Here is a 24,140-nt window from a genome sequence, read left to right on the forward strand (position 1 = left end):
ACTTCATTGAGGAAATTTCAGTTCAGAAGACCAGAGGAATCTCCACTGGAATCTCTAGGGACATTTTCTGAAGATGTAGAAGAAGCTAGGAAAGGCACATGAAGTTTTCTTTTGTATCATTAATAGCTTGTCCATTGGAAAGGATCATGACTGCTCTTTAATTAAAACAAACAAACAAAGATATTTAAAATATCTTTAAGCATACATAAAATAGGTTAAAAATGTAAAATCAGTAGATGCTACTAACTTGTAAATCAGAAACCAGAAAATCAAGATTAAAATATAAGAACATGTGAAGAAATGCAAATTTGTGGGAACACCCATTTTGAAAATAGATTTGGGATTTTGTTGTTGTATGATTTTAGTTGTGTTCATTCAACTCTTTGTAAACCCATTTGGGGTTTCCTTAGCAGAGATACTAGAATAGTCTGTTATTTCCTTCTTTTTACAGAGGAGGAAACTTAAGCAGGTTGCTCCATAGATGCCCGATAGATTTGGAATTAGAGAATCAGTTTCAGGGAAAAGTACACAAACCAAGATGGAAACAAAGATATCATTTTGAATAAAGGAGAAAGGGGGATGCATCATCAGTAGTAATCCATATGGTAGGTGATAGGTTCAGGCTTCAAACAGTCACAGTGAGGACTGATATGTACCACTGATCATCTTGAGAAGTGATGGTCAAGAGACCCTGCCATTATGTCTATCACCAAGGTCAAAGCAGGATCAGGAACAAAACTGACTGGATATTGACCCAAAAGCAGCGTTAAGTAGAGCTCAGTATCAAGTATATATCTTGTCTATCAACAGGATTAATCCTATAGTTCAGAGAGAGGTTCTCTTGTATCCACTTTCTGATTTTGTATATTAGCACAGGGAAGGCAGTCAGAGAGCCAGACAAACCATTACAGACATATGAAAGGTCTTATCTGAAAACTTAGCTTCCTAATATTCTGATGGTCCAAATCCTTTACTAGTGGTTCCTTTCCATTTCCTTCTAGTCTAAAAATAAATTTATAATAATGAAAAGTTCCACTTTGCTGAAATAAAATGAAGCCATTGTTTGGTCCTACTAGTGCCATAGAAGTGAAAAATTATCCAATTCCACAGGTTCTTCAAGGACAAATTTCCAGCCACCAGGTTGCTGTAGAGAAACTGAAAAAAACAGCAGAAGTGCTTTTAGACACCAGGGGAGCTTTATTGCCAGACAAGAATGATATACAGAAAACACTGGGTAAGCTATTAACTTCCTCATTTCTTGATCATTAATTCACTTGCTAATGCAGCCAATTAATAACTGTGAGTGATTTTTATCTACCATTACATTATACTCTCTGAAAGTGTCTCTTCCCTCCTTCAGAATGCTGCTTATGTTTGTTCTAGATCTTGCCATCTTTACTCCAGCCTTTACTGCTTACTCAGCAAGCCAGGAACTTGTCTTAGCTGTAATTGCATATTTGGATTTAAATAGATGCTTTCCTCTCTGATAAGATTAGTGAGCTCCAAGAGAATGGAATTCATTACTTTATATCTACTCTCAGCCTAGTGTAGTGGTGTGTATTTATCCAATAATAGTTCCATAAACATTGTTGAGTGAATAAATACGTGTTGTTTTTTTTTAACTTTCTTGTTTCCATAGCTGTGTGAGTGTGTGTGTGTGTGTGTGTGTGTGTGTGTGTGTGTGTGTGTGTGTATGTGGTTTATGGATTCCTAAGCATAAATTAAAACACTTCAATAGCAGATGGTTAAATATGTTCAGAACAAATATAACTTGATATTTTCTATAGCATATTTTCAATAGAAGTTAAGATGGGACTTTGTCTTTGTAAAATTTCTTTGTGAAAAAATATATACTCTCTTGCAATCTTACGTACTTCAAGAAATTGTTCATGGGGCTACAATATTTTAGAGATCCATAGAATCCTATATCTAGGGTTATTTTTGATTTTGTTTTCTTGCATATTTTTCCAGCAAAAAAGAAAAGTTACGAGAGGAAATTTAACTATAAATAAAAATAAATTATAATAAAATAGTTTTAATATAAAAAGTATAAAACTGTATATTATAATTATAATAAGAAATCAACATTATTTAAGCATGTCTTAGTGATAAATATGTCTTTGGATGGTAATAATTTGAGTACTGACTTGCTGACTTGTGTGGTTATATTGTATTTTTCTTTATTCAAAACGTGGTATGGTAACACAGTATTTATTATTTATTTATTATAGCTTTTTATTTACAGGATATATGCATAGGTAATTTTTCAGCATTGACAATTGCAAAACCTTTTGTTCCAACTTTTCCCCTTCTTCCCCCCACCCCTTCCCCCAGATGGCAGATTCATCAATACATGTTAAATATATTAAAGTATAATAAGTTAAATACAATATATGTATACATGTCCAAACAATTATTTTGCTGTACAAAAAGAATCGGATTTTGAAATAGTGTACAATTAGCCTGTGAAGGAAATCAAAAATGCAGGAGGACAAAAATAGAAGGATTGGGAATTCTATGTAGTGGTTCATAGTCATCTCCCAGAGTTCTTTCTCTGGGCTCTATTGGAACTGATTTGGTTCCTCTCATTGTTGAAGAGGGCCACGTCCATCAGAATTGATCATCATATAGTATTGTTGTTGAAGTGTATAATGGTCTCCTGCTCATTTCACTCAGCATCAGTTCATGTAAGTCTCTCTAGGCCTTTCTGAAAACATCCTGTTAGTCATTTTTTACAGAACAATAATATTCCATAATATTCATATACTACAATTTATTCAGCCATTCTCCAGCTGATGGGCATCCACTCAGTTTCCAGTTTCTGGACACTACAAAGAGGGCTGCCACAAACATTCTTGCATATAACAAGTCCTTTTCCCTTCTTTAAAATATCTTTGGGATATAATTCCAGTAGTGACGCTGCTAGATCAAAGGGTATCCACAGTTTGATAACTTTTTTAGCATAGTTCCAAATTGGTAGCACAGTATTTTAATACATTGATTCTTTTTTTCTGGTAAACTTTCATAGAATAATATAAAGACATTCCAAAGACATTTCTGGCTTTCAAAAACAATGACAATAATAAGCACCTAAAACCACTGGAGTTTTGCAGATTCTTTGCTTTAAGAATTGGCATAATGGAGAATGAGGGGTGGTAATTCTAAATTATATTTTATTTCTAAAATTAAAAGCTAGCTCCATTTCTTGACAGAAAATGTTTCTGTTAAAGAATAAGTAAATAAGATCATAATTCTAAAGCTAGAAGAGACCTTGCATATCATCTAATCCAAAGCTTCTTAAACTATGGGTTGTGACCCCATATGAGTCACAGCTGGATTTGGAAGGTCACAAACTTGTGATATATTATCAGTAATTTTTTTTGTATGCCGCTTTTTTATACCTGAAGTCACATAAAAGTTTTTTGGTCAAAAAAGGACCACAATTAGAAAAAGTCTTAAGAAGCTCCAGGATTTCATGTTTTACAAAGATATTCTAAAAGAAAAAATCTTTTACTGAATTACCACAGAGTGGATATCCAGTTATTAAAAATGAAAGAACATGAAGCTAACTTTACACCCTGAAATAATTATGAATTCTCTTGGACAATGACTGATAAATAAAATACTTGATTAGAAACAGTTAACTTGGCTTTTCATGGAGAGAGATGATGAATACATTAAAAGTTTGCCTTTGAACTTTTTAGTAGTCTTAAGATCCATGATGTAATAATATATATTAGTATCGAAATTCTAAGCTCCTTGCTTATGTGAAATCACTATACATATATTTATTTATATTTTTAACATTGCTTTAAGCTCTTATAACTGAGAATACATTTTAATTTATTGCATATGGGTTAACATTTCTCTTGTAACCATTCTTTGCTTCTCATATCTGCTGATAAACATGCAGAAAAATCTGAATGTGTTACTTTATCAAAATCACAATGTACTCTGGGGAATGGGAAGGGGGGGAAATCTGAATAGCAATTCTTTTATTTCTTTATATTTTAGGTGAATTTTTCATGCTTTTCCATTTTTCCTCAAATCCCCTTATGAACATATACATACAATAAATACTTAGCAGTTGAAGAATGTTAAAGTGAACATTTACTAAGGGTAAAAACTTGATAAATCTTGACAACTTTGTTTACTGTTTCTTATAAGCAGTTATCTGTCTGGAATCTTTTTTCCAAACAGTTTTCAATAACTATAATTAATCTGAAGTGATAGATTGAGAATCAATGTTAACTTCAAATGTTTGCTGCTCTGACTTCTAAATAATACCACATTAATTCTGTCATGGGGAAAGGTATCTGTACATTTATTTTACATATTATGAATCAATGACTACAGAGTGCAAATGCAGATTATACAGAGTGTCCCACAATTCTTAGTGAAGTTTTAAGCTTTTATAGTTTAAATTATTATTTTTTTAAGTTTTAAAGGTTAAAATCACACTAAGGTTGTTGGGAATCTTATATTTAGATATGTAGAGAAACTAGTTCTTACAGATTTGTCTTCCATTTTCCATTTTGCAGTTTGACATTGTTTTAGTTTCTATAGTGCTGTATAGGGTTTGTCATTTAACATGTTGCCTTTTCCTTTGAGTTTTAATGTTTGAAATTCTATTCAGCATTTTCCTTATAAAATGAAAAAGACAAAATTTGGTTAAATCTTCTCTTGCTCTTTTTTTTTTTTTTTTGTATCAGATGACATTGTTGGGAGATATGATAATTTGTCTAAGTCTATTAATGAGCGGAATGAAAAACTCCAGATTACCTTAACCCGATCCCTCAGTGTGCAGGATGGTTTAGATGAAATGTTGGATTGGATGGGAAGTGTTGAAAATTCTCTGAAGGAGCAAGGTCAAGTGCCCTTAAACTCTGCTGCTATTCAAGACATCATCAGTAAAAATATGGTAAGTATTATTTTTAAAAAATGAGAATGAGTAAATTTAAGAAGAATCTAAGACAAGCAGGAAAATGGTATCATTAAAACTAAAGGTTGAAAAATATTGATTTAAACACACATATGTGCACTAACACCAAAAAAGGCAAAACTATTTTTTTTGTTAGGGCCATGAACATTTTCATGAATTTTACATAATTTGCAGTAATTACAAGGTGTTCTACCTTGTTTATCTCTGCTCCAACCAGCTGCACTTGGGTCAATCAAATCAACCTTTATGTTGTCTATCCTTTTAAGACTTCTGACCATGGATAATCCCTAACTCCATTGGATACCAGGATTTGTTGAATGGCAGTTTCTTCCCTTGTCTCTCAGTCAATATGCCAGCTGTTCTCTTCTTTCCCTTAAAGAGAGATGTGGGGATGGGTTCCTTAGGGGAAAATTCAGACTTGTAATTCAATCCCAGCTGTTAGTGTTCTGTAGTCTCAGATTATTCAAGCTTGAAATGTTAAGAATGTCAATTTCTTAAGCTCTCTGTGATTTTCTTTGTAAATATGCAATATGTGGTTTGTTTTAGATGCTGGAGCAGGATATTGCTGGTCGCCAGAGCAGTATAAAAGCCATGAATGAAAAAGTGAAAAAATTTATGGATACAACAGATCCATCTACTGCATCCTCTCTGCAAGCTAAAATGAAGGACCTGTCAGTTCGATTTTCTGAAGCCAGTAAAAAACACAAAGAAAAACTTGATAATCTGGAGAAGCTAAAAAACAAAGTAGAATCATTTGAAAAACTTTCAGAAAAACTTCAGTCATTTTTTGAAACAAAAACTCAGGCTCTTATTGAAATGGATGGTCCAGGAAAAGATGTTACTGAATTGTCTCAGTATATTCAAGTAGGTCTTCGGATATCTGATCTCATGGTCATTTAGTGAATTGGAATCATGTACAAGTTTACAAATTCAAAATTTGTGAATAACTATAGTATAGGGTCACATTTTAAGTGCTTTTAGGCCACTTTATAGTCAAAAAAGTCTTTTAAAGGCCTTGCCTTTTCTTGAAATTTCTAATCAAATGAAATAAATATGGCTACTCAGCACCCTATTAATGGCATCCTTGCTTTATAGTTAATGTGCCAAAACTAACAATGTCACAGAATATGAAAAAAACTTATAAAATAAACAAAATATAAATGACATATTTTGATATTTATTTTTAAATAAATTGTCTTATTTATTTGCATATTTATTTTGTATTTATGGATCTTAATGGGGTGAGAGGCAGGATTAATGTCTTTTGAGAAGTATTCTTTGGAACTTAATTTTCCAAGAGTATCTGGAAATATATTATGATATCAATAATGAAATTAATAAATTAAATAATTATTGTCTTATAGGAATCCAGCAATGAAGTTTTAGAATGCAAAAAAGATTTTGAAACTTTGCAAAATCTCCTGAAAGAACTGTCTACTCATGGTTTCCCTGGAGATAAGGCTTTGCTTTTGGAAAAAACAAATACTTTGTCAAAGAAGTTCAAGGAATTGGAGGATTCCATTAAAGAAAAGTACGTGTGATTTTCTCACTTGAAGTTTATTCCTTTTCATTCAAATTGAATGATTTCTGAATCAAATTGAATTTTATATATTTTTGAATCTGTTTAATACTACACAACTTGATGTTTTAATTTTGATTTTCTTTTATTCCATTAAAACTGACAACATTATTTGGAAACTTTTTTTTTTTTTGGTGAGATTCATTACTTCCTATCTATAAATAGTGTAAATTAATCTAGAAGAAATTACTCAAAAAGAATTGCAGAAAAATCCATAACATCTTTTAAGAAGTCATTATTAGTCTCTGAAGCTTTTTGCAAATACATTGTTTCTATTTGCCAGTGTGAAAATGACATTGATATCATTGGTCCATTAGTGACAGTGGGGAGAGCAATAAGTTCATCTAAGAAGTTATTTTAAATTGTGTTTATTTCTTAAAGGTGTTTTTGCAAGCATTATGATTTATGGAACAAATAAGGTATATGAAAACTTCAAAAAATGAATTTTAAATTGAGATGAAGGAATGATTAAATTACATCAAAATAAATTACATTTTCATACAAAACCCACAGATTATTTTTCATTTTGCATTTAGAATAATTTTTATTCTACGAAGGGTTTGTTGAAGTTAAAGTTAAAGGGTTGAATGAGATAAATGTTGCCTTTTAAATATATATATATATAATATATGTATATGTAAAAGAGCTGATCTTACCTATGTTTTAAGGGAGTTTTCTGATTTGAAACTTGTGAGTACTCTTTGTTCTACTCATTTATCTTCTCCACCATGTTACATCATATACTTCTCTCAGATCACACATAACATAATTTGATTTTGTTGTATAATTCTATTAAGAAATTTTTTCTTTCAAACTGGGCCAATGTATAAACTCTGCAATTATTACTAATTAGTCCAGCTTCAAGAATTTATGTTTTAATATTCTGTCCTTTTAAACAATTGCACATGTCACCATGTGCCTGAATGTCATCATCCTGCTTTTTGCTCACAATCTGGATAGATTTACTTTATCCTTATATCTAATTATACTAAAAATATCACAGATTCTTAGTCTGCCTCTTTTAAGAAGAGCAGCAATAAAATGTATGCAGCCATTAAGCATTATTTTAGAGATAATAACAGCATTTTCTGTAATGTCCATTTTTGCCTATCTTTAGCATGAAAGTCGATGAGTTTTTTGTTTTTCTTACCTCACTTATTAAAATTATTTTCTTGTTTTAATACCTCTTGGTAGATTATGATACTTAATATATATGGATGGAAGTTTGTCTCCTTTGTGAAAATCTAAAACTCACTCTCCCTTGAAACCTTTTTATGTTTGTTTTCTTAACTACTCAAGTTTTACTGGCATGCTTGGTATATTATGACTTAATTTATGGAACAAATCACCCTGTAAAATGATGAAGCAAAATATTAAGATTGCCTGATGTAGGGTAACTAGTCCCATTTTTATTATATTAGGGATGCCTACTGGTTTTGTATTTTTTTTGTTTTTTTATACATAATTATACATATTTCCTATTACTTTTTGCTCTAGAGGAATATATGACTAGCCTACCTCCTTTTTCGTGCTTTTTTTTTTCTTGAATGATATCTTTTCTATTCCTTGAGCATGCCACATATGGTAATATGATTCGGCCCATTCATTACTCCATTGCCCTTTGCGTTATTTACCATTTTGATTCAGCCAGTTTCTAGTCTTTTATGATATCATGTAGTTTAAAAGATTGTAGTCTTTTGTGATATGATGCTATATGCTATCAATGGGGGAATATGGATATTTATTAAAAAGATGTATTTAAAAATTTGCATATTATCAAATCCTTTTTTTAGTTTGCTCTCTTCATGTAAATCAAATCTGTACCCAGCTCATTGTCCATATTTAGACCCATCCAAGAAATATGGGTAGATGTATTAACTCACATCATTGCCCATTCAACTGAATGTTGTAATCTGATCAAGATTAGCTCTTATTTATCCACTTGGTTTTCCCCAAGTGGATTATTCATTGATCTCTTTTGAGTTACTATGGAGGTTACTGAGAACACTTGATAATATTTAGGGGCTTGATGCATAAAATCATTCACATAGGACAGTGTCCCTTTTCCTTTTGAATTATGTGCAAGATAGTCTCAAAGATAATATCAAATACCTTTAATAAGTATATATATTTTTGTGTTTCACTTGATACTGATAGATGATGCTAGTATAAAATGATCTCTGTTACTACCTCTATTAAGGAGCCCTTTATGCTTTAATTGATACATGGCAAACATGATTGAAAGTTTCCTTGTTGAAGAAAATGCTTTACAGCTGTGTTTTGCTCTACCAAGTAAAATGTTTCATTAAAAATGAAAACAGATCACTATAGAAACAGTGGTGTGTCTGTTCTATTTTCCATTAATTTATTTCCTCCCAAGAGGAAGGCACATTAGATTATACATTAGATCATACATGTAGGATTATATGAAGTTGAAAGGGAAGGTATAGAGAGTAGCTGTACAAATTAGGAAAACATATTTGGTTTCTGGTCTGTACTCTTGGAGGGAGTACCCATATTGCTTAGAACATGGTTATATAGACATACAGTCCTCCTAATTTTATTCCTAAGTTGTTTTGAGGAGGACTGGCTCCTATACCATGCTTCTCAAGACTTTTAATGTTCTAGTCCATTTCTTTTCACATAAAGACTGAGAGAATATTAATATTAAAATTATGGGTTTTTAAATTAGGGAGCAATTTGGGGTCATTGGTTGTATTACATAGCCCTTTCATATTCCATCTAGCCTACTCTTTTCTTCCTGTTCAAATCTGGACAAGTTTCTCATGTTGTAAATTAACTTGTATTTTAAACTGATGGTTTAGATAGGGAGATCAAATGCTTATTAATCAAGGTTGTTTATAAGTCATATCAAACTTACTGTAGTTGTGATTGCATTACTTTGGTTAATTTTTTTTGTATAAATTTCTTACAAATAATAGTCAGAATTGATGTCTTTACTTTTATCATTTTCCCAGAGTCAACAGCTTGTTTAGATAGAATTAGAGCTTTTACATTACTTTTCCTCCTTTTTCTTGTCTCCTGATTTGTAAATTGTTATTTTTGACATTTGATATATATCCAATTAATAGTCTGACTTTACAAAGACAGCTTATTTGGAAAGACAAACTAAAATGTGTAGATATTTTTCGCATTCTCTGTTGGAATAACAATTTCTAATATTTCTATAAATTAAATTTAGATTTCTGAGTCAGTCTACTTAGCTTCTAAAAATATGTACCTAGTTTACACAATAGCAATAATGTTTAAGAAAAAATGAAATGAAACCTCATTGTCTCACAAAGAAAGAATAATTACTTCTGTGGAATAGATAGGTCTTATTTGTAGCACAGAGTTTACCCAATCACAACGAAAGTCTAAACTTTATCCAGGTTGGGAAACAGATAAGTTTGGTTAGATTGACTTTCTACATAAGTGAAGTCTAGAAAGTACTATTATTCCTTATTTTAACTGTACCACAATTGTAGCTGCACTCATCCTCAGGTGGAAATAAATGCTTATCTTCTACACTTTGTAAAGTACAGTCTTCAAACTAATGGAAATCTAAGATTAATTTGTCCCATTGTGGTTCTACTGAATTTATATTATTAGGCATTTCCTTCTTCCTTGAAATTGAGATGCTGCTACTTAAATATCACTTTTTGCCTTTTGCTTCCAAGGAAGCCATCTAGACAGATGATGCTGACCTGAAAATTCAAAGTGTTGAGTAGACCAGAAACTAGAATTTAGACAGCTGCATAGCTGTTTGTTCTGTTATATTTGACTTAACAATTTCAAAACCTTAAGCTTTTAGTGATACCTTTTGTCAGAAATATTGCTGATAAAGATCATGCACATTCATCTGGAATATGTTATTTGTTTAAAAAACATTTTGTGGTTATTGTTTGTTTAGAAAAGAAGCAATATCTTCTTGTCAAGAACAAACAGAAACTTTTCAGCTCCTTGTCAAATATTTAAAGACATGGATGGAAGAAACCACAGAAAAAATTCCCATCATTCAACCCTCAATGGGTATAGATGATTTAAAGAAATCTTTGGAAGAAACTAAGGTAAATTAATGCATGTTAGATGGAATATAGCTAAATATAATTTTATATCTGTACTTAACAAGTACTTAATGCTGATGAGTGTTTTAGTTTGGATAGACAATGTATAATATATTCTTATTATGTTTAAAATAATTATTTTAGATTAATAATTATTTAGATTAATTAATTTCTATTCATTAGAAATAAGAGATTTTTAGCCTTTAAGTCCAGAGGAATTTACATGTAGATGGACAAACAGGAATGAATGAAATAATGAATTTTTGAAATCCAAAGCTTTTGTCCTACTCATTAAATCTTCATATAGTTATGCTGGATTTTTTTTTATCTTGATCTGTTATTTCATCAATATAGAGAATTAGCATTTATAGAAACTTCCTCCATTAATATAGATCAGCAAGTTTTTTGTTTTGTTTTGTTTTGTAATTTATAGTCTTAGAATACTGACTGCTTGGGTTCCTTTGGAATTAAGTAACTAGCTTATGAATCCTGGTGCTAGTGTCAGACAGAGAGGCAGGGCCTGAACCCAGAATTTGATAATTATGGATTATCTTCACCAACTTTACAAAATTCTTCTCCGTTATATATGTCATTCCATTTGAAAAAAAAAAGTGTTACTATCAAATATACCCATTATTCTGCATCATCCCACAGCAGATATAAAAAGAAGGCATTTAGAAATGATAATGGTTTATATATTCTCTGGCATAAGTATTGCCTGTTCTTGTCACTAGCTTATCTTAAGTAAATTTTTCTCTTCTGGATTCTTAAAAATTAAAATTAATTTTTATTCACTTTTTTCTCTTTTATATCAATTTTTGAAAGTTCATTAATTAGTGTGCCTCTGTGCTTTCATTCATTTTTTTCTTTAAATTCAATATTATTTATCCCAGAAAGGTGGCTGTTAGCTAGTACAGTTTGTTAGATTTACAGTTGACAGTTATTTTTGGAATACAGTGGCAGCTAGTACGAGTAGAACTTCCATTCCATGGAATAGAGCAGAATAAGTTGTGTTGTGACTCCTCTCTCACTGCTCACAGTAGGATTATGGGAAAGAATTGAGATGTTGTCTCATTTTACCATCCACCCCTTCAGATCAGGGTCCACCATCACTGCTCCTGCTATGTATTTAAGACATTGAAAAGGGATGTGCAACTTTGAAAATATAACAAAGGTGAAAAAATAATGTGTTTTTACATTTCAAGAAATTACAAGGGGAGTGGAGCTCAAAAGCATCAGAGATTCAGAAAGTAAACAACAAAGGAACATCATTATGTAACTTAATAAGTGCTATGACTTCCCCTACAAAGGCAATAGCAGTGATTAAATCAGGTATGTATTTTACAGTTATGTTCTAAACCAAGAGCTGATTCCTCCTTGCCATTTTATTTTTTGTTATCCTTCATATTAATGCATAAAAATAATTGTGAAGATAAAAACAGAAAATTAATAACACAAAAGAATATACCTGTACATGCACCAAATTCTTGATAAAACAAATTTTTTTTGCTAGTTAGCAATATACTTATACAAATAGACTTTGAAAACAACATCTTTTTATTTTCATTTTATTAATGGGTACCATTAAAACTAGTTCAGTGAATTTATTTATGTGAGCAATAAAGAGCAACAAATATTTTTTCAATTAAAAAAATTAGGAGAGACTTTAAAGTAGGCAAACTGATAGGTCATACTGCTGTTTGAATTAGGTTTTGTCCTTTGTTTTCATAAAGAAAAAAAATTCTGTTCTCAGGAAAAGGAGAAGAAAGGGAGAAAACAGCTACTTTTGTTTAAAGTGTAGGTTACTTGTTTTCCTCTAGTCTGTCTGAGTATGTGTGGCTTAGCCACAGTAAACAATTACATAGTGCCTTAGACATCTGTGAGTTATATGGCTCAAAATTAAGCCAATTTTTTAAAAAAAGTTAATTTTAACCATTCTTTTAAAAACTATATACTTTTCAGATTTATATTTTATTAAGGCAAAATATATTTATTTCATTATCAATGCCAGAAAATCTAGGACTGGTGAGATGGAAAGTTTTATCTTTATTTTGAAGGTTAATAAATTTCTTCTGTGATTTATCTGATTTATCTAGATAATTTGTCCATCCTCCAGCTGTCACTATTGTGACACTAATTCTCCAGCTGGACCTCTCCAAGGCAACCATTAATTATGCTCCATTAAACCTAGAGCAAGGAAGATTCATCTTATATTTTGGTGTGATAATTTTTCTTTCCCTTCCTGCTCAGATTCTATTCACTCAATTTAAGACTAAGGGTGTATTTTTTTAGATAAATTTGGCTTATTTCAATACTTGGAACACTTTAAATTAAATGATATAATTCTAATTCTTATTTTCCTACTTCTTGTCAGTTTCTAATTAAGGCAAAAATTGATCTTATACATTCACATTGTGTTTTTACTCCTTATGAAATATTTGTTGCATTTTATATATATATATATATATATATGTATATATATATATATATAAAACTAAACTTTATATTATCTATCTATCTATCTATCTATAGACACACACACATATAATACACACACACACACACACACACTCAAAATCTCAGAAACCACTTTGGGATATAGAAATTCAGCCAAAATAATATTTTTTTCTTGCTAATACATAGAATCGTAAGATTTAGGGATGAGAGGAAACTTAAGAGATTATATAGTTTTTATAGATAAAAGAAAAAAGAGGTCCGTGGCTAAGAGATTATTACATAACCAAAATTATATAATTGTAAACAGAACTGGAATTTCAAACTGAGAGGTTATTGAAAGGGGCTAGACAAGTATCATTACTTTATATGTTACTGATGTATACTTTCTTTTTTACCATATCACACTATAAGCCATACTAACTACAAACTGTTTTAATGTGGCATATAACATGTAATTTTTTGATTTAAAGTCATTATTGGTTCCACTAAGTGTACATGATATGGCTCCCTTGAATTTTTGTTTCTTACTTTGACTTGTTAATGATGACAGCATTTTACATTCTTAAATATTAATTCTTAAAAAAAACCCTATTAAGAACAAAGTTTGTAAAGTAGACTATATTAATTTCTGCTATGAAATTATGAATTTTTTCTTTCAAAATTGGAATATTATGATTGTTTTCTCAGGTGGAACAGTATTAAATGGTGAAGAAACAACTTCAGATACTAAGGAATTCTTGGCAAATAAAGGTGAGTAATAATTTAAACTATATATTTTAACACAATTTTTGAAAGATTACATTATTGGAAGACAAAAGCCAGTTTGTATTTGTAATAGTGGTAATTATTATATTCTAATTATGTTTATTTTAATATTTAATTTTTCTTGGAGGATTATTCCAGATGAATTTGATAGTTTCATAAAGCTGTACTGATTCATTTTCATAACATATAGGGCTCTATTTTTTTCCTCCCACAAAAACCCCAAACTTCAATGTTTTACCCCTGCCTACTGAAAAAAATGGGCTTCTTAATTTTTTTGTCTTCTATGCTCTAATGTATACGTTGCTACACTTTCCTGCCTCTACACCATTGCCTATTGTAAACACTTTTGAAATATTATTTCCTAGTTTTAGTTTTTATTAACTAAAATGTTACACATTTTTTCAGGCTCAGTTCTGTAAAGTTTTGATGAAATAAATCAAAGCCATGAGTTGAGGATCTTTAATTGATATAACAAGGTAGCAAATCTGCCTTATTAGGGAAAGTCCTTTTAGTGTAGAGTACAATGAATTTCTTAACCAAGAGACTCATGAAAAGTTCTCCATACTTTTAGAAGGGAAAGAAAGGAGGTAGCATGAAGTAACAAGGCTTGGTCATGAGACCCCAGTGACCCTTGACAATCTGGGAAAGGAAAACGATTTCATTCTGTCTTTTTTGCTCATTGTGCAGTGAGTCCATGGGAATGGAAAGGGAAGCTGAGATACAGCTTAAAAAAGGTTTCTTTACCAGGTGATGGCAGTGACTTAGGGTATGGTTCAGCTCAACCAATTAAGAATAAAAATGTAAGAGTATATAAAGACATTACTGAAATTCTAATACTTTTTCCCTATCAACTCAAAAACTCCCATTCCCAGTTTTCTCTCCCTGCCTCTAAGTAATAAGTAAGCTCTTCTTCCTCTTGCAAAATCTCAGAATTTTAATTTTTACATTTTTCCTTTAAGTCCAATGAAACTACTATTTATTAAGTACTTAGTGAATGTGAAGAAGAGAAGCTTTATGATGTGATAAATATAGAGCCCCAAGTTCTCTTCTGATATGTATTAGCTAATTAACTCTGGGAAAGTCCTTTGATCATTCAGTGCCCTACATCCTCAAACTGTACAAGTCTATAAGTTACAAATGAGTTGATAATGTTCCTAAGTGGATCAAGTTTCCATATAGAGATAGAGAGACAAAGGAGGAGAAAGGGAAGGAGAAGGAAAAGGAGGAGAAACAACAACAGTTAGGGGGGAGAATGAGGGATAGAGGAATCACTTAGTATCAAAATAAATTTCTTCTGAGACTCACAATGAATCTATGAAGTAAGTGTAGTAGGTTGTAGAATCATAAATTTAAAGCTGGAAGAGAGATTAGAGCTCATCAACCCCCACCCTTCAAACCTTCAATTTATAGATGAAGAAACTAAGAGCTAGGTTATCTGTTTTATCAAAGATCACACAGTGCAATTTGATATAAGATTATATATACAATATTATATATATATATGCATATATATTCATTATGTCTAAATATTACTATGCACTTTAGTACATATGTTTGGCTTATATAGCTCCATGTAGATATATAGATGTACACGGAGAGTTAAGACAGAAGGAATCAGAGGGTAGGAATGGGGGAACAGAAGATTATCTATGTGCTCACAACAACCTGTGAGGTAGGTAGTCTGAGTTACTATTCCACCATATAGGTAAAACAGAGAGAAATTATGTAAATTATTTAAATAAGAGTCAAACTAAAAGGAAACTGTAGAGTTGGTATTAGTAAAGGTCTTCTGTCTAGAAATCCAGTATTCTTTTCACCATTAGAAAATTATAATATTGAGAAAATTACAGCTTATGTGTTATTTTATTTTAACTAATTTTGCTTTAATGACTATATATATTTGGGAGACTTAATATATCCTTTTTTAAAAATTCCTAGAACTGACATCCGTTAAAAAGAAAATGGCTGAGATAAATAATAGTTATGAAAATCTTGGAGTCACATTAAAGGATAAAATCTTTGAACTGGATGCCAAACTCACAGTATTACAAAAAGCTCAAGAAGAATCAAGTTCAATGCTACAGTGGTTAGAGAAAATGGACAAAAAGGCAACAGGATGGGATGCAACTCCTACAGATACTGAAGGTGTGAAGACACAAGTTGAGCAGAATAAGGTAATTCATTTTGATGATATAAATTCATTGATTAGTTTTCAGAAGAAATTTTTGGCATTTTGCTATTCTGTATCATACTTCAAACCCCGTGACTTCAAATCTAATAAGTAGCATAATAGATCATTGTGTTTCATAATGGAGAATGGTTATAAGAATTAATCTTCTTACACAGAGATAATACAAAGATTAATGAGTTGATAGTAATGAGATACTTTAAGAACTTTATGTTTAGTTCCAATGTCAAAGTATTAATCAACTATAGGAATCAACTTATTTGGAGCTATGTCTTTTAATGCTTACTCTCTTATATGAAATAACTTTACCTTTGCTATATTTTTATCATTGAGCAGTTTGCCATTAGAATACTCTGAAAACTAAGGAAGTTTTGCCTTTGTGTGATACTGCCGCAGAAATCTACACAGATCAAAATATTATATTTGTTGTCTCTTTAATGTATTTTTAAAGCTAATAGTAAAGATATTTCTGGCTGAATAAAGATCTTATTCTTTTATTGGCAAACCTTGAGCATTTATCAAATTTAGTACTTGTTTTTTTTCTCCCCTTTTAAATAATTGATTGATTAGCTATTCCTCACAGTAGATGGCAAGGCTCTGGAGTTCAGAGATTCTTTCATATTTGTTACAATATTCCTGAGTACCTTCCAATTAATAAGCACATAATAAATGATTGTTTGTTATTACTGATAGTAGAAAGTGCTCTTTCTATTGTAGAGACTAGTCATTATTTCTGCTATCCTAATTTCTTTTTAAATACATTTTCCCTTCTTTTGAGCCATTAGCAATGGCACTAGACCACCTACTGAATGGTGGTTTCTTCTTTAGATTATTTTACAGAATTAAGTTACTTGATTATATTTTCAATTGTAGTTTGATTTAAACAAAATTTAACGATGACTCTCCTCCTCACTTTGGCAGACAATTGAAACAGAGTTAAAGCAAAATATGAATAAAGTGCAGGAGCTTAAAGACAAATTGACAGATTTGATGGAACACAACCCAGACTCTCCTGAGGCACCCAAATGGAGACAGATGTTGTCGGAGATAGGTATGGTAAAGGAATTGTCTTATTAGTTTGAAGATACGAACCAGAGGGTTTTGTGTTTTCAACATTATTTTTATCAGAAAATATTAAAAGCACCTACCCACATAGTCTTTTAGTGTTTTCTCTCATGCCTAATTTATTTTCTATCTTTAGAAGGGTAACTTTAAAGGAAATTGGGATGAAAATGAGAAGATTGTTGTCATATCAAGTTCAATAACTCCCTTGTTTCTAAAAGACAGTGAATATAATTTAGAAAGATACTTAGGATGGAGTATATTTTTGTCAATAATAAATAGTTACAATAATGTTATTTTCTTTTTTCTAGCTTTTTGACATTTGGAAAAAAATTTAAGTCCTAATTGAAGTTTACTTCTAAGTTTACTCTTTTTTTTTCTCATTTTCTCATTTATAGCATCCTATAATTTAATTGGGTACTTCTTTCATAATACCAATGATTAATTCAGAGATGATTTTTAAAAAGATTATTTTTATTTAGATTGAGGTTTACTTACTTATTTAAATTGTTTCAGTGATGTAGTAGATGGTGGATAGATTTGTAAAGAGCAAATGATCTTTAGTAACCAGGGTGTGGATCTGCATTTTATAAATTTTTTGCTGTATATTTCACTTTACATACTGATTTTCTGAAAATACATCTAGGAGATGTAGTAGACTTGGTAGTTAAAAAAGATCTGAGTTCATCTAACTCCTACACTAATTTTGTGGTGTCCCTTAGCAGTTCACTTAATCTTTTCCAACCTCGATTTCCTTATATGTAAAATGGTTATAGCTCTTATCTCCCAAGATTGTTATGAAGATCAAATGAGATAATTTATGTAAAACATTTTGCAAACCTTAAAATTTTATATAAATTCAAGCTACTACTACCATCAAATTTACACACACACAAACATATGTGTGTGTGCGTGTGTGTGTGTAAGTACATACACACATACAAACATATCAAAAACATATAGGGATAATACAAAGATGAATGAGTTGATAGTAATGAGATGATTTGAGAACTTTATATTTAGTTCCATTGTGAAAGTATTAATCAACTATAGGAATCAACTTATTGTCTGTATTTTTATCATTGAACAATTTGCCTACCGTTAGAAAACTCTAAAAACTGCACAAGTTTTACCTTTATGTGATACTGGTAGAAGAAATCTTCACAGATCTAATTATTTAACAAATATACAAACATACAAACAAAACATGGCTCTCTATTTATATTTCATTTGGGCAGTGTTTCCCAAGCACTTTATGAATATTAAGGTAAAGAGGAACTTAATAAATGAAACATGGCAACATAAACCTTCTACTCTTCTCTGGTTCCAGCTTCTCCCTTGTTCCCATACTATGCTTTTGTTCTTCCTTTAATAGCTAGCATTTATATGGAACTTAAAGATTTATAAAGTTCTTTACAAATATTATCTCATTTTTTTTTCTCAACATTCCCGATAGGTAGGTGCTATTATTCTTATTCTCATTTTACAGCTGGGGAAATTAAGGCAGACAGAAGTTAAGTGACTTGGTCAGTGTCATATGTAGTAAGCTTCTGTTACCACAGTCTTCCTAATATTAGGCCCAGCACACTTTCCTATCATTCTGAATCAAACTCAGGATTTGGTCTCGTTTAAGGTGTAATTTTTCGTCTCTTTTCTAAGATTCTACTCCTGAAATAATTAAGAAATTATTAATTGTTGCAAATTTATAGATATTAAAATAGAAAAGGGACCTGAATGGTAAGAGACCACATCTATTAATACTAACTCCTCTATAGTATTCCTGATAAACTTCAACTCTATTTTAACTCACTACCTCACAGAGGATCCTGTTCAATTTTTGGACAGTTTTCATTGTTAGTATTAATTTTTCCTTATTTGAAACAAAATCTCTCTTCACATGAGTTCCTCACACAGACCTTTCTTGTTTTTTCTAAATATACATGCTTCTTTCCATTACCAGTTTTTGTAAGTGGTTGTTATCTTCTAGTGTCCAAGGTTAATTTATAAAGTACAAATCTATCTTATGAAATCTTGTTATTAGGTATTATTCTGTAGTGAATCTTTTACTAAACCACTGATCTTTTATTTCAATTATAAGGAAGTGTCAGCAAACAAAGGTAATTTAATATATTTCCAAGATTATATATACATATATATGTATATGTATAAATATATATTTATAAAAAAGACACAAAATGTGAGATAATTTGTATATCAGAAAATGAATGCTACGAATTTGGACAGAATAATGAGAATATGAAGTTATGCATGTATTTTATAAGTTAATTAGGGCCATGAAAAAATGAAAATTTAATTTATTGATGGACTTAACTGATGGAACAGTTATAAATTTATCTATTGTCTTTGTTCAGATTGTTTCTCGTGCATTATTGGTGAAATTTAGGAACTAAAGATGAAAAATTCTAGTGGGAGATTAAAAAAAATATCTACCCTCCAATGTTCAGTTAAATTCAATTTTAGATATTTCAAGGGTTGGAATTTTTGTGTTATCTAATTATTTATACATTTCTCCCTAATTTAAGCCATTCCATTTCCTTGTTCTCATTTTGATTTTATTTGAATTCCATACTACCAAACTGGCTTTTAATTATAATGTCAATTTTTGGAGGCTGTTTCATTTCTTTTAAGGAAATGTCATCGATCTTGGTTATAAAAGCATTCAAATAATATTACGATAATGTTAATCAGAACCCCAGCTAACTTCATGTTTACTGAGTGTGCATTGAGCTCTTTTTCTCTGCTAAAAGAAATAACTTTGTGTGAAACTTGTACTTTTTCTTTTTTCTTAATTTTTTTTAAATAACTTTCTGTTTTTCAAAATACATGCAAAGGCAGTCCTCAATATTCATCCCTAGATAACCCTATGCTCCAAATTTTTCTTCCTTTTTCTTCACTTCGCTCCTACCCCAGCCAGCAAGCAATCTAATATAGGCCAAACATGCACAATTCTTCCAAACATACCCCAACATTCACCATGCTTCTTTTTCTTAAATGGCATGACTAACCATGTTACAATTTTTAGAAGGCATTCAGTATTTTTTTAGAAATACTCTTGACTATTTTGCACCTATCAAATATGCTAATATTTTTAAAACATTTGCTAGATGCAAGACATTGTCATAGAAGCTTTAGGGACTTTTTATCATGATTATAAAAGGGCCATACACAAAATGTTAATTTTGGGAGTTCAAGGAATTACATGATAGTTGCAAAATGGATGATTCAGATTCAAATGGTTCATAAGGATGTTTGTGTTATAGATCTTTTTCTAAGTGTAATTAAGCCTATGGATACCTTTTCAGAATAATGTTTTTAAATGCATATAATAAAATGCAGAGGATTACAAAGGAAGCCAGTTATATTTAATTCAATAAACAGTTATTAAGCTTCTATTGTGTGCCAAGTAAACAAATTAATCAATCCAGTTTAAGAATTCCTGGTATAGTCACTAAAGCTATTATTTCAGAGGAAGCAGTCACTCAGGGATGGGCAGGTCTGGTCAGAAAATGCTTCATGGAGGAGGCTGTGGAGCTTGAGCCATTGAAAGAAGCCTTTCTAGTCCTCTTCTCCTCCACAACAATTGATTCTTTCCTCTTTAAAGTTTCCTAAAGAAAACAGATAATAGCAATAATAATACCTTGCATTTAGAGAACATTCAGGTTTGAAAAATTCTTTCCTCCCAACAATAATATGTGGGCCATATGGCAAGTGTTATTATCATTGTTTTACAGCTAAGGAAACTTAAGAATGAAAGGTTAAGTGGCTTGCCCTGGAAATCATAGCTTGTATGGAGCAGAACCAGGATTGAAATCCATTCTTTTTTGAACTGCAAGTACTGTGTTAAATTGGTGATTGATTGGAGTTGAGGAAGAAAGGAAAGGAACAATCAAAAATGATTCTGAAGTTTCAAACTGTAGTGATTGGAAACATGGAGTTGCTATTGAGAGGAATAGGAATATTAGTAGAAAAACTAATGTTGGGGAGATTAGACTGATTTTATGTATGTGGAGTTTGATATGATAGTCATCTAGTCATCTAAATGTAAATTTCTTTCAGATTGTAGGTTATAAAGTCAGGTTAGAAAATCATTTGTAGTAAGGTGCTTATTAAAACAATGAGTTTTTTAAAAAGGATATATGTTTACAGTACAAACAAAAATTCTTATACGTATGTTTTTGGAAGGAAAGAAGTCTTGATCTGAGTATGTTTTGTACCTTGTGATCTTTGCAAAATGGGCTCAATGTCGTCTTCTTCAGATAGTGAAATTGGCATGTAATCAAAAAGGGCTTTGAAACATGCATTTAAAAATTTTTTTGTTTTTCAGTAGTTTAGATCCTGGGTCAACTAGAAAAGTGAACATGAAGCCAAAAGCAGATTTCTTATTATGCATCCTTTCAGACATTTTACAGCATCACATAATATGCATAAAGTGAAAATTTTGATTTAATTCTTTGCTATTTTCTTTTAGATTCCAAATGGAAACAACTCAATCAGTTAACAGCTGATAGACAACAAAAGTTAGAGGAATCCTCAAATAACCTAACCCAGTTCCAGACTGTGGAAGCTCAATTAAAGCAGTGGCTTGGAGAAAAAGAACTGATGGTTTCTGTGCTTGGGCCTTTATCAATTGACCCAAATATGCTTAATACACAGAAGCAGCAAGTCCAGGTAAATATTTCTTAATAACTCCTTGATGTTGTAATAACATTTATTTAAAATAAAAGTCTTTCCATTGTGAACACTTTAACATGACACTGTAAATGCTAATGTCTAGAACAACCTCAAGAAATGACTGGAATATTGAAGGAATTGAAATTGTGCAGTTTCTGTCCTGCTTATCTGAGTAAACTTAGGGAAGCTTTTGTCACAACTATGTTATAGTTTATTCATACTACATTTAAGTGAGTTCCTTTGAAGTTTTATTAATCTGAGCATGTAAACAGCTAATGACATTTTTATGTGAAGCTGAAGCACACAATTTTTACTGTTTAGAAATTGTTCCTTTGAGGTTTTATTCATTTGATTATGGTTGTGGATAATACAGTTCTTAAAACCATTAGAACACAAGTACTGAGAAGAGATGAACAGAATGAGAAGGGAAGGGGAAATTTTTAAGATTGGAAAGGAAGGCCTCCTGGAACACAGCTGGTTAGAATTAGACAAATCAAAAGGCACATAAATCCACAAACAAAAAACATTAACGTTAGAATAGCAGAAGCACATTTTGTGGTAGTGAGAATCAGTGTGTAGAAATTTGTATTGTGAAGCAGTGAGTCCTATTTTGTAAGGTATAGATAGAGGCAAACTTGAATCCTTATTGGATAGTCATACCTCATAATTAGATTTTATCTGTATAGAGGGAAAACATTAGAAGATATGAACGTGGTTTATTAGGTTTTTCTAATTTAAACGTGCAGGCAACCGGGAGGTAGCCATATCTTGTAGCTAACTGGTGTTTTGAAGATAAACTTGACAGTGCTTGAAGGAAGAAATTATTGGAATGGTTTGCAAAGTGAAATTAGAACACTGCTGTTTTTCTCTATGAACAGCATGACTTAGGCCCCCCTTTAATACTGGAATTAATAAAGAAGTAAATAAGAATAGAAATGAATTTTTATTACTTATATATGTCCATGCTTATATGTGTATATACACTATACCTTCTGATTCATTGGTATAGGAAATTGTAGAGGAGAAAACTTCATGTACTAATAATGCATTATAGTGCTTTCTCTGAAACTTAAGTCTTAGAGAGTTGTTTAAAACACAGAAAGTTTAAGTGATTTGCCTGGAGCCATGTAGCCAGTGAATATCAATCTTGGTTCCAATAGGAGTTCTTTTCTCATATGTTACAATCCATCTCAATATACATCTAATAATTTATAAAATATTTTATAAATTTATTTAAATATTAGAATGTATTAAAATGCATTTCAAAATTGTTGCTATGTATTTCCTATCATGTAAATTTTCAGAAATGATTTTTCATGTGTCTTAATCTATTGGAAACATATTGATTATTTACTTTATAACATCTGTTCTACCCAAAGCCCTATTTTCCTTTTAACTAATAATTTTTCCATAATAATTTGATATATAAAAATTCACATTCTGGTCTTTTTTCCCCTCTATTTAAAAGAGCAAAATTTATAATTGAATTTTATTTTATTTTCATGTTATCATGATAGTCAAAATATGTTATAACCTTTGGGTAATGCTATTAATTATTAATGTAAAAAATACTATTATGATATAGAATATTCAGAGAGAGAGAAAAACCCTCACAAATCACATATAGAAATGTTTAATTATTAGTCAACTTTTTTTTTTGTTAGTTTGGAAATTTGATTTACCATTTACTATAGTAAATCAGTTTTTCCCTTCTGTTATCCCAGATTCTACTAAAAGAATTTGATACCCGGAAACCTCAATATGAACAGTTAACTACAACAGGTCAGAGCATTCTAAGCAAACCAGGTGAACACCATCCTCTGCATGGAACTGTGAAAGAACAGCTGGCAGTTGTGTCCCAAAAGTGGGATAGCCTGACAGGACAATTGAATGACAGATGTGACCGGATTGACCAAGGCATTGTTAAAAGCACCCAGTATCAAAGCCTGCTGAGAAACCTTTCTGATAAGCTAAGTGACTTGGATAATAAACTCAGCAACAGTCTGTCTGTAAGCACACACTCTGATGCCATGGAGCAGCAGCTGGAAACAGCCCAAAAAATGAAACAGGAAGTAGAACAGGAAATGAAGAATATTAAAATGGCTCAGACCCTCTGTGAAGAGTTGTCAGCACTGGTTGGAGAAGAATACTTGAAAGCAGAACTCAGTAGACAGCTAGAAGGAATTTTAAAAGCGTTTAAAAATATTGAACAAAAATCAGGTTTGTGGGTTTTAATTAAATAAATGTGTATTTCTGTATTTCTGCCATCTTATAATTGGGGATGGAGAGAAAGGAGAAAAACAAAAACATATACTATTTATTACTCATTTCTCTGGCCATTCATCCCTAGAACATAAAAAGAACTTGCGGGGTAGCTAAGTGATGCAA

The 24,140-nt window shown here is 31.1% G+C and overlaps 1 protein-coding gene across 1 annotated transcript in view; it reads left to right on the forward strand.

The window, feature by feature from the left end:
- DST (dystonin) overlaps nucleotides 1–24,140 on the forward strand; it is a 570,187-nt gene that overhangs the window by 435,140 nt on the left and 110,907 nt on the right. Inside the window, 11 exon segments of the mRNA XM_074310618.1 lie at nucleotides 1,111–1,234; nucleotides 4,713–4,921; nucleotides 5,489–5,806; nucleotides 6,307–6,473; nucleotides 10,435–10,591; nucleotides 11,794–11,920; nucleotides 13,733–13,795; nucleotides 15,749–15,984; nucleotides 16,920–17,049; nucleotides 21,550–21,749; nucleotides 23,477–23,972. Of these exon segments, the coding sequence (XP_074166719.1) occupies nucleotides 1,111–1,234; nucleotides 4,713–4,921; nucleotides 5,489–5,806; nucleotides 6,307–6,473; nucleotides 10,435–10,591; nucleotides 11,794–11,920; nucleotides 13,733–13,795; nucleotides 15,749–15,984; nucleotides 16,920–17,049; nucleotides 21,550–21,749; nucleotides 23,477–23,972 (2,227 nt within the window).

This window comes from Sminthopsis crassicaudata, chromosome 4 (genome assembly GCF_048593235.1).
Source record: "Sminthopsis crassicaudata isolate SCR6 chromosome 4, ASM4859323v1, whole genome shotgun sequence".
Classification (NCBI taxonomy): Eukaryota; Metazoa; Chordata; class Mammalia; order Dasyuromorphia; family Dasyuridae; genus Sminthopsis; species Sminthopsis crassicaudata.